Source organism: Vairimorpha necatrix, chromosome 2, assembly GCF_036630325.1.
Source record: "Vairimorpha necatrix chromosome 2, complete sequence".
NCBI classification, from domain to species: domain Eukaryota; kingdom Fungi; phylum Microsporidia; family Nosematidae; genus Vairimorpha; species Vairimorpha necatrix.
In genome coordinates this window covers 1,270,580-1,282,890 of record NC_088817.1, presented here as the reverse complement: position 1 = coordinate 1,282,890, position 12,311 = coordinate 1,270,580, and the positions used below count along the sequence as shown (strand labels likewise).

General features: G+C 25.2%; 4 protein-coding genes across 4 annotated transcripts; 3 read left to right on the top strand and 1 right to left on the bottom strand.

Moving 5' to 3' along the window:
• Nucleotides 1-795: 795 nt before the first annotated feature.
• Nucleotides 796-2,931, top strand: VNE69_02246 (uncharacterized protein; the record flags this gene model as incomplete). Its single annotated transcript, XM_065472800.1, has 1 exon — nucleotides 796-2,931. The coding sequence occupies one exon, from the start codon at nucleotides 796-798 to the stop codon at nucleotides 2,929-2,931; it is 2,136 nt and encodes a 711-aa protein (XP_065328872.1).
• A 4,978-nt stretch (nucleotides 2,932-7,909) lies between these two features.
• VNE69_02245 (putative SP-containing protein) lies at nucleotides 7,910-8,803 on the top strand (the record flags this gene model as incomplete). The annotated part of the gene is made up of 1 exon (XM_065472799.1): nucleotides 7,910-8,803. One exon carries the CDS (start codon nucleotides 7,910-7,912, stop codon nucleotides 8,801-8,803), a length of 894 nt encoding a protein of 297 aa, XP_065328871.1.
• A 1,314-nt stretch (nucleotides 8,804-10,117) lies between these two features.
• Nucleotides 10,118-10,741, bottom strand: VNE69_02244 (BRCA2 and CDKN1A-interacting protein; the record flags this gene model as incomplete). Its single annotated transcript, XM_065472798.1, has 1 exon — nucleotides 10,118-10,741. One exon carries the CDS (start codon nucleotides 10,739-10,741, stop codon nucleotides 10,118-10,120), a length of 624 nt encoding a protein of 207 aa, XP_065328870.1.
• Nucleotides 10,742-11,025: 284 nt separating this feature from the next.
• Nucleotides 11,026-11,895, top strand: VNE69_02243 (putative double-strand-break repair protein RAD21; the record flags this gene model as incomplete). The annotated part of the gene is made up of 1 exon (XM_065472797.1): nucleotides 11,026-11,895. One exon carries the CDS (start codon nucleotides 11,026-11,028, stop codon nucleotides 11,893-11,895), a length of 870 nt encoding a protein of 289 aa, XP_065328869.1.
• Between the last annotated feature and the right edge of the window lie 416 nt (nucleotides 11,896-12,311).

The window sequence follows — 12,311 nt, the reverse complement described above, 5'->3', positions numbered from 1 at the left end:
AAATAAAATTTTGATCATTTTATTTTTTATGCGTTTTATATGTTTCGATTTTTTAAATTTTTTTGGTTGTTTCTTAATTATATTAGGTGATTTCTTCATAATCTTCTTTTAAAATGAACGAACAATTGAAAGAAGAAATATGATTTAAATACAAAAAAATTTAATACATATTTTAAAATCTAGACTGTTTTTTAATAAAAATTGTTAAAACAATTAAAAAATTATAGTTTAGTAAAGACATTCGTTTTTTAAATTGTATTTTATTTAAAAATATATATTAATTTGGTATTGATATTGTTTAAAGATGCAAGTATTTGAGTGTTAATGTTTACTGCTCCGAATTTGCACTTCGTTTTTGCGGTTCAAAAAAATAATGCGAACACCCTCTGAGAAGGGGCATTTTAGACCTCAAATCCAGCAAGTTAGGGGCAAAAAATGCATAATTATTAAAATGATTAATACTTTTTTTTTTAAACCAAATTTCTGTATCTAAATTTTTTTTTATTTGGTTTTTTTATAATCATAAGTGCTTATTAATTTTTGTCTCTTTTTGCTTCTACTTTTTTTGCACTTCGTTTTCGAGGTTCGAAAAAAAAATCTTACACCTCAAATGCATGGGCTGTAAGTATCCTGCTGAGCTGAATTTATATCAATAATTTATTTTATCTTATAACAAAATTACAATAAAATAATTTTTTTGTGCGAGTCAATAATATTTTTTTAAAAGTAACGTTAATGATTTTTTTTATTAAAAAAATTTTCATTATAATATTTCAAGACTGACAATTTGCCCCCATGAATTTAATTTTTATATTTTCTTTGTTATTTTTAACACAAAATGAAAAAATTGGATACAAAGAAATTTATAAACAGATACTAAATCTTATAAAGAGAAATAATTTTTATAGATTTGATTATAATAAAAAATACTTACGAGTGATGATAGATTTTGATCAAGAAAATAATGTAATAAGGGGAAATATAAAAGCAGAAACGAGTCAATTTACAAAAGACTTTATAATTGACAATATGGATATTTACAGTCTTAATAAAGTACTAGAAGAACAAATAATAAAATATGAAACAATTAACTATTTCGATTTTGTAATATTGGTTTATAATTACAATTATCATGATCAAATTATAAAGAAAATAATGAGAAGATTAAAGAAAGAAAATAAAGAAAGGAAATCAAGCAGGAAAGGAATTTATTATGAATATATTGTTAAAAAAAATAGCTTTTTTGCAAAATTATTATCAAAAACCAAATTTGATGGAAAATGTGACGAAATGGCTTTTAACAATTATCATTTACCAATAACTCACAAATATTTTAAAAATATGGTATGGATTGCCTTTTGGATTGAATATGAAAGTATTCGTTATATATTTTCACTTAATTTAGACGAAACTAAGAGTGAACAGTTTTACTCATTGTTTATTTCTAACTACTATCGAAATAATAAAAATAATGGCGATATGCTAAAGAATATTGTTAAACTAAACAAGTTTGCGACAATTCAGGACTTTAAATTTAATTCTTACGTGAATTCACTTAAATGCTCGACCAATGAAATCAAAATTGAAAATAAAATTTTTATCAAATTAGACAGAGTAAATAAACAGATAGTGTTTTATCCGCCATCTGGAGATCGTTGTTACTCATTATACAAATGTCTACACAAAATCATCAGAAGAAAATTATTTTATGAATTCGAGGATATTTTTAAAAGGGTTACCTATATTAAAACAAATAATCAATATAAAGAAATAGAATTATTTTATCGCTTATTACAAAAAAATAATCAAGTCGAGTTTATTATTGATCAACTAATAAATAAACCTAAGACCGCCCTAAATATAATATTTGTACAAATATTATTACATGAAGAGCTAATAGATAAAACAACTGCAAATTCACTAATAAAAAATGTGAAATTTTGGGAGCACAGATCAATAAAATCCATATTAAATAAAACAGAACTTCAAATACTATACAATTCGAGATTAGGAGAGGAAATGTTAAAAATTTGTTTGTTTATAGCCGGAGAGAGATTTATCAATAGTAACGATGTTAACACCGAATATATATTTAACAAACTAAAAAAAATTGGAACTAGTATTTTAATACAAGAAAATATTGAACAATCACATAACACAAAAATATGCAAAGTATATGATATTGATTTAATGAAAATTTATAGAAAAATTTTTATTCTGAAAGATGAAATTTTACACTGCAATCTTGAATTTTTTGAGTATGTTGTTATATTTATAGCTCCATTTACGGGGTTAAGAGATGTTTATTGTATTTTTGATAATACAAAATATAAAATCACCATAGAAGAAATAAAACAAACCCTGAATATTAATATTTCCGAGATTAATAAGAACAATGATGTGGTTTTAAATGAGCTAGAAATCATTACAAATGATTTTAGATTAGAAAAAACAATAAAGAAAGTACAGAAAAAACAACTAAGAAAAAAATTAAATGAAATAAAAAGAGAAGCTTTTTTCAAAAATATTGCAGTTTTATGCGAAAATAAGGATAAACATTCAAAAGAATTAATAGAAAAAGGCATAAAAGAAATAAGCAAAATTTTCAATGATAAAGAGATTAAAAAAGATAAAAATAACAATGTTTTAATAGAAAAATATCAGACCGAAATTAAAAATAATTATATCAAAAGAATAGAAATAATTATAGCAAAAAACATTAAAAGAGCGGCTATTACATTGCTGCCAGAAGTTATAATAGACACCTTTAAAAATGAGGTCACAAATCATGAGAATGAAAGTGAAAAAAATTTACAAAACATCAAGGAATTATTAAGTAATCACGACATATTATATGAGATAAATGGGGAAGTGGGAATAAAGATACACAACGCATTAGTAGAAATATTGAAGAAAAAACAAAAAAAATAAATAGAATTTAATTTTGTACACTTTTTTGTTTGTTAAATTTTATAATAGTATTTTTGGATGTATTTTCTTTTTCTTGCAATTAAGAGGTAGAGAGAACCCTTACATAGGAACCAGAAGAATTTTAGTGTTATCCTTCTCCAATTGGTATTGTAAGATTCTTACTCACTAAAACTCTCTCCATGCAACTTAACGGCGCACCAGGCTCCGCCGTATTTAATGGACTTTGGCTCCAGGAGAACACTTTCCATTTATACCTCAAATTGCGTCCAGAGTGACCTCACAGCGGATATACTTAACGGTCATGGTTATCTATAACCCAAGGAAAGACATAATTGTACTAACTCAAAGATCTCCACAATAATCTGTATTGCACACACGACTTCTTACATACCACATCACCGTCCGCAATTTTTATTGGGCTGCGTTGACCACCAGTCTACCACTAGTTTCGACCACCGTGTTACAAAATCTTCTAGGATGGGGTCCACGAGACCTTCTATTGCCCTACTTCGTCTAGTCTCTAAGTTAGCTTAATGATCCCACTCTAGAGTGCACCAGCCATGGGCTCTAACTAGGCCGTACCCATTAGATACCTTTATGTATTATTAAGTCACCACAAGGGCGATACTGCTTTTTGGCTTTGAGGTGCGTTTCTACAAAGATGCTAATCCTCTTGTGGCTGGACACACACAAGTTTCATTGAATCAAATTAATGAATATCGTGGACATTTTCATCATCTGAGTTGTTCCAACTTCAACATAGAAAGTAGAAACAATTTTTGTGCCCCGGGAATCGAACTCAGCCATTTTTCAATGGAAGCATCGCTTTCTACCACTGGGCTAAGGGCACCTTATTTTAGATGAAAACATTGGTTTATTTATTATAAAATATTCAAAGAAATGACAAGTCTAATATATCAAAACTAGTACACGGCGTATTTGACACGTGTGACACTTCCTACAATATAAATTTGTCCTAAAAGCTCATGGCCTAAACTTTTTATGAGAAATTCTGCTTATTTACGATTAATCATGGACAAACGAGACAATTAGGATTAAATGCATGAAAATCTATGTAATATAGTTTAACAATAAAAACCATTCTACAAGTAAATGAAAGAATAGATACAGCATATATATAATTACATTAATCTTCTTTTGTTTTATATTAGACGTTTTTTATTGAGAATTTTTAATTAATCTATCGCCCGAAAAAAGTCAGTGTAATTTAACGTAGGGATTTTGTTGATTTAGTCTTTATATAGATACATAAGTGTGGTATCCTACCACATAATTTTTACATTTCTTCTATTTTTTATTTATCTCAATATTTAACAAAAATGAATTTTCTAGAAATTATTTTTTATAAATAAAAAATATTCAAAGAAGGGTGCGACAAAATGATAATAAACAAGATTAATATTAATTACAACAAAGCCAACATAGGAACCACAAAGATGAGTTCCACCCCTAATAAATCATTTAAAAAACAAACTTGTATCCGCTCCCTGTTGGAGCAATATTTTCGTTTTGGCTCCCTCACTAGAGGGTACCACAATAAGAAAATCATTCTAAATCCTTCAACTAAAATCTAAATTTATATTTTTCAGAGGAGTTTGTGTATATAGCATAAGTACACATTAGAAAAATTTATCATTCTATTTATTATTATTTTTATCTTTTTAAATTAAATCATTCATTTCAGGTTTTTAAAAGATCCGCCATGAGCTTCGTAATTATTGATTAATCAATTATATATGTTTTATGATTAAATGCAGAATTCTCTTTTTGTTACTCATGAAAATCTATTTTCCGGCTATTTATGTTTTATTTTTGGCAATTAAGATTATTTTGAAATCAAATGGCTATGTCCTTTAATATTCTAATATTATCGTATTCAGAATGTCCACAACGCGTTTTTTTAAAATACGGGATAACAATTTACTGCAAACAACACCCAATATTAATAAATAGCTTTTAATAGTACAAACATAAACAAAAATTCCATTTTCACATTGAGAAACTAAAAAAATTCAAGATTATTAAGAGCTTTTTGATAAATGTTTTATAAGAAAAAATTGTCGATAATTAGATTACAATCACTTTATCTTTATTTTGATGCGTAAAAAGCATATTTTTTTAACACATTCTTTTGTCGTCAATTCCTTTTTTGCTATAGAATATAAAGATAATTTTTTTTCTGAAATATGCATGAAAAGTTAGTAGCAAAAAATCATAGCAAAAATCCTATATCATATAGAAAGTTATCAATGATTCCAACATAGGCTTACATTCGTATTAAATTGAGAAAATATCATGATGCTTAGTATACATATTTCATAAAAAAAGCATGAATGCACGGAAATTTACCTATATTATTGCAAACGGCCGATAGAAATAAAGATACTAAAACAAAAATTAAGGGAATCCCATCCAGTGTGGCTTGTTTGGTTCTTCGGTCGGTTCATATGATAAAATTCTTTGAAGCCACTTATAAACCATATGAAGGTTTTAATTTCTTGAAAAAAAACAATATTATGTTAAATTTTGAGTATGAAAGAAATCTCATTATCTATCGACGTAGGACTAAAGTAATTATAACTCACTAAATATGATACAAATTAAGATCGCATAGAACATATGAAAAAAATTTACTTTCTAATGCACGGAGTAAATCAAACTATGATCTATTCGTTTGTTCAAAAATATGATTCTACGCTTAAATCATATTTAAATAATAGGTGAATTGATTTTTACCATATCTTTGTTTTATGCAGTGAAAAAACATTCTCATAATATGGTAGTAAAATAATACGAAAGGTAAAGTCGCTAATTCATTGTATTTTATCAAGTTATGAATTTTTAATTGTGTGTAATGAATAAGAGATTTTTTTATTTTAATAACAAATATATATAGATTAGTCATTAATCGCAAAAATGCTTATAAAGATATATGACAATGAATGTGCAAAAAAAAATTGTAAATGTAGCATAAGTGATTTGTGAATGGTATGCAATATATTTCAACATACCTAAGGAAATAAAGAACCCCTTATTTAAAAACTTAAACATATAACACTAATGCAAGATTTTTGTTATAACTAAAAATATTATTGTGCTGTTTCCTAAGACAAATAGAATTGTCTGATTATTAAAATATAATTTATCATTAGGAGCTGACGAATTAGTGCCCTGTGGGAGTATCTAAAGAATGAGGTTGCCATCTCTCTTAATTAATTTATATATAAAAAGAAAATATTCATAGCTGAATATTTTTTGTAAAAATTTAAATCAAAATTTTGGATAGAAATCTTGATATTCTTGATTTTTTCCACAAATATCATTTACTCTAACGACTATGATGAATTTATTAAAGAGCTTTTTAGAATTGGCTACACTTTTATAATTCCATACTATATATATCTCGAAATATCAGAATTTTATCATCATAACTTATGTCTATATATCTTAGGTCAAAACAACGAAAGAGGAATAATTGAAGATTTAACTTCATAAAATACATAGAAAATGTATCTTAAGCTTTAAAAACTATTGTAGAAATAATCATATAAAGTATAATGAGGAATCAAACAACCAGTGTTCAAATCACCATGGAATAAAAAGTAATTTGGAAAAATAACTATTATGCAATAGGTTATATATTGCATATGTTTTCATATCAGCGTGTCCAATATTATATATTATATGAGAATTGTGATTTATATATATTCGCATATTGAGTTCATAAATGCTCATTGTTAATATTTTTCCTGATAAATCTTTTTTCAAATGATCCGGTGTTTTGAAACAAACATCCGACAATTATACCATAAATTTTTTTTTCTTGTTAAAAAATGGCATTTATATGTTTACTGCTTATTTATATCTAAAAATTACATTTAACATGATTTGGTTTATAAAAAACTACCAGTTTATTACCTTAGCATATAGTTGATATTTTAACCCAGTCTAATTTATTTATTGTTTCATTAAGTTTTTTATCGTTCCCAAAATAGCAACATTTATATATGACGTTATTTTATATTAGAAATTGTCTTTGTGCTTTAAATTATTACTTAAATCATATCATTTGGCACATATTATATTTTGGTGTATTTTTTATGTATTTTGAATAAATCCTTTTAGATGAGTAATTGATGTCTTTATTATCCTTATCGTAAACCTCTACTAAAATGCATTTCAATGTAATTTGTACCCATATTATGATTGAGCAATCATATTGTCTATATGGTTCTTTTAACACTAGTTGCTATATATAGCTAATACTTTCAGTCCATCTACAGGCAATTTATCTTGCTCAGTCGGTGCATGATTAATTACAAAATGAAATATAAAATTTTGAACCCAATTTTTTTCAATGCAACTTCATTTCAAAATGATTTTATAACCTGGCTTATATTTTTCATATCATATCAATTATTAATAATTACTTTAGTATAAGTCATTATATTTGAAATATTATAGTATATGTATAGCCGTGAATTCGGATTTTAATAATTTAGTAAATGATATATACTATTTTTTATTTATTATTTAGATTTCGCGAACATTGCTAGACAAAAAGTATTTAAGTTTATTAAATCCATAAGTAAATATTTTCGTAGACTGTTTTTCAAAAGTTGAATAATTTGGACGTCATCCAAACAAAACAATTTATTAATAAGTTAGATTCACTGAAAATAATACTTACAAAATTCCAAATTTTTTGGTAATTTTGGATCGTGATACACACAAAGCAAGGCGTAGCAATTACATATTACAAAACTAAAATAACTTTGAGCATTAATTATTTCTTTATTTTCTATTATAATTGCATAACGAAGATGATTTCATGTAAGCAACATAAAAAGAATTGAAAATACAGGAGATAAAATTTTAAAGTTATATAAATTAAAATTTTGTTGACGCAACACAAACATTGAGTAATATAACTTGTATTTGCATCCAAAACAACCCCATGTATGAAGTTATAAAAATTTATTACGTGATGATTGTTATAATTTCGATGATTTTTTGTTCAGACTCTTTTTGTAGCTTTCACGCTGGTTGTGTCAATAATTATAGAAGTCGTCAGATCCAAATAGACCATTCTATATTATCAAGAACAGACGTAAATATGAGGGAATTTGAATATTTTAAACAAAGTTTAATCATGTTAAGCCAGGACGAGCTCAATAATCTTTATAACGTTGTAGATGTACATTTAATTAAAAACAATGATGATCATTATTTATTATTTCAAGAACTATGTAAGTCTTTAGATAATTTTGAAAAAATCTTAGAAATAAAAAAAAATTTATTAAAAATTTCAAAAAGTTCTTCTGCCAAGTTAAATATAAGCGAAGATGTTTTATATGAGATAAATATAAATAAAAAATATATTTATGATAGAAGCCAAAGACTAAAAAGACTTGGAAAAAAGTACATTTTTTCGATAAAAAAAATCATTAATACGTCTAACTTGACGAAGAATAAGGTTGAATTTTATGAATTTGTTTTCGATTTTATTGGAATACTTTTTGATTTCATAACCAATAATACTCATAAAACGCACGTTAAATTACATTATAGTTATATTATTAATCGATATCAAACATATGAACACTGCATGCATATGTTGGTTAATAATATTTCCCTTCCAAAAATTTTATATCATACAGAACAATGTTTACGAGTAGAAATTGATATTAGTGTGGCTAAAATGAATGAAATTATAGTAGAATTAAGATATTTAGTTAAAAATATAAATAAGTTTTATCAAAACATTGATAAATATTTAACACGTATACGTAAAAACCTTGATTTGATTCAAGAATGTATGAAAGATTCAGATATACAATTTAAACATTAAAATTTATACATCATACACCTCACTTATATTTCAATTTAGTAACTATAAAGTTCAATTTTAAAAAGTTAAATTATGAATTGAAAGCAAAATATATTTTTTACGCAGTATTATAAATATAGTATGAGTAATTAGGTATTTATACAAAAATGGGGAGGTTTTAAAATATTTGATGCATTTCAATTCATTATAAAATAAAATACATACTTTTTTTCATGAGGCGATTAGTATAAAAACAAGTATGGCAGTGTTTCGATTTTATATTGTGTAATCTAAATCGTGAAAAATGATTATAGTATTTTAATTTAGAAATAAAACCGTTTTTTAATAAATAATATTAAGCTAATATATACCAAAAAATCAATGTTTGAGTTTCTACCAAGGTATTGCATTGTACTAGAATAGATAATATAAAAGTAAATGTTTGCTTATATTTATATTAAGATTAAGCAATACCTTTAGTCTTATTAAAAGCATTTTTTTAAAATCTTTTATGACAAATTATATAGCTAAAAAATTTTATATGTTTCAATTTATAAAACATTTATCAAGATATTAAGATCAAATTTTTAATAATCTTTACTAATAACACATTGATGGTTCAAGAATCTCAAAATCTTTATCATAATAAAAATTTATCATAAAAACTAGGTATTTAGTATGTTTGCGTATTGTGTGAACGGGTGCCGTTGCATTAAAAGGATGTTTATCAAAGTTCTATAGGTAATATGATCACAGAATTGAAAATAATATTATTATATTCGTTTCTAATTTGTAAAATTTATATTTTAGTCCACCACTCAGAGTTATTTTAAATATACATCGAAATATGTGATGTAAAATTAAAATTATAAAATACAGGATAACTTGGTTTCTTATATAAGTAACACATAACTAATATAAAAAGAGTGTTCACTTAAATTTGATTGTATTTTATTTACTTTCATCAAAAACAAAACCCAACAAATATACAAAATTTTTTACAAATGTGCTAAGATTTCTTCATTTTCGATTACGTAAATTAAGTAGATTAAAATTTTCAATAATTTTAAATTGATAGCAGACCTCGCAACATTATGTCTTTTAATTTATATTATAAATATATACACACATTTATCTTAACAATATATTTTGATTTGGATCATGTGAATAGATGATTGCCCATGAAAAATTTTCTCGCGTTGTTTATTTAAACGCCATGACCAATCATCATTATTTGTTGCTTGATCACTTATATAATATATATTTATAATGATTCCCCGATGATTTCAAATTACAAAAATATGCAAAAAATTTAGTATTGTTTTTTCAATTTATTTATTTTTGTTCTACTTCTTTTTCTAATATCTCTATATATTTCTTCATATCTTTACCTTCAATTAAACACAGCTGAAATGGAAATCCTCCAAGTGTAAAATTTTTTTTCTTTGAAAATTCACTCAAAAATATTTCTTCTATTCTAACTGGTATTACTTCTAGTGATTCCTTATAATCTGGAAATAATTCTTTAAATTCTTCTTTTTCTTCATGCGCCGGGTTATAGCATTTGCTTATAACTATATATGTCGTATCAGTTATATTTAAATGTTTGTACGCTTTTACTATTTCTTGTATATTGATATTACACAACTTATCAATATATACTAAGATGATATCTTTTTTATTAGTTAGAGCGTTAATATGTTTTTTTACTTTTTTATCTACTAATGATATTATTTTATTATAGTCTAGGAATAATATGTAGTATAAAACGATATCATTAGAGACTACAAATACTTTATCAACAAAAACAAGTTTATCTGGATCACTAAAGAATTTACATCTTGTAAGTAGAAAACAAAAATCATCCATAGGAATTTCAGAGATTAATGAACATTCAAATGTTTCTGATTCCGATGAAATGTATTCTTCGCTATTATCTGATGAAGAATAACTTGACATATTTGAGGGTTAAAAAAAACGGACAAATTAAATTTAATACTAAAATAACGGTAAAAAATAATAATTTAAAGAATACATAAAAACTTCCATAACAAGTGGAATCCTTATTATTTGTATGTATATGCTCATTTTTTTTTGTGCTTTAGTCACGTCACTTTTTTGTGTATATACTTGTCTTATTGTTTAAAAATGGTAAACATTAACCATTTTAATGTGCTGGGTTATTCGTTTCCAATTTTCTATCATTTTCTCCTTAATATTATTTTTTTCTCCCTCCTTTTTTAATGTATACAATCCCGCTGATATTAAAAATCTGCAAAAAAACATCAGAAAACACTATAAAAAAGCAAGACTTAAAACAGACAGATATAAATAAAATGCTAATTGAAACATCATTAAATAATAGTACAACTATTCTAATATGTGTAGTAAAGATATATTGCAAAAAGATAAAATATTTACTAGATGAATCTAATGAGATACTAACACTTTTGGGATATTACAAGAAAATAAAGGTAAATAGAGAGAAAAGGGTGGTCGAACAAGAAGATGTTTATATTTCAGATATAATAGTGCCAGATATTACCAGTGACTACTCCATTGAACCAATGAGAGACGACGAAGAGATAAGAGACAGCACACATTTACAAAGTCTAGACAGCACACTTTTAAAAAGTTTTAATATTCCTATAAAGAGGAAAAAATTAGAAGATGAGATTATTGAGTACGATAGTAAATATTATAGGGATAATATATGTGGGGCCAGGATATCAGCACCGCCAGATCATAAAATAAATACAAAATATAATTTTAATATTCCCGAATTCTTTAATGAAAGGCTGAAGCTTACAGTTGAATCAATGAGAGATGAAACACTATTAGAGCAATATAATGAAATTTCCATAGGGGAACAATACGGCGAAGATATTATTGAATCATTCAATAATGAAAGTATAAGCGAATATGATGTCGAGAAATGTCTTGATATTGACAATCTTCCCAATAAATTTGTCTTTAATGAGCATGTGGAATATTTGGACAAGGAAGACAAAGCCAAATTATTTTTTGATTTATTAAGACAGGCTTCTATAGGGAAGATTTCAGTAGAACAAGACAACCCCGATTCATCAATAATTTGTACAATCAATATTTAGAGAAAAAAATTAAACTATTAATTATATGACTTTTTATAATAACATCTATGATCTTGAAACAAAAACTCAACAAATATATTCTAATTATAAGATATAATTTCTATATTTATTGGTATAATTTCTTTACATAATTTTCAATAGTACTTAAGGACACTATTTTATTAATTTTCATTATTTAATACCCCCATCAGAGCGATTGAAAGCAAATGCTTACTTTAAAAAATAAAATAAATCGTACGGAGAGATTTCAAAGGAAATGCTTACTTAAAAAGGGTAAAAAATATTACAAATTAATAACATGGGTGTTTTCTGTACTTTAAATCTTTCTTTTATAAAATTTTGGATTATGATAAAAACCAAGAAATCTTTGTTTTTTACGACTATTTTTTTCCAACAAGGCCAGTAGAAAGTCAGAA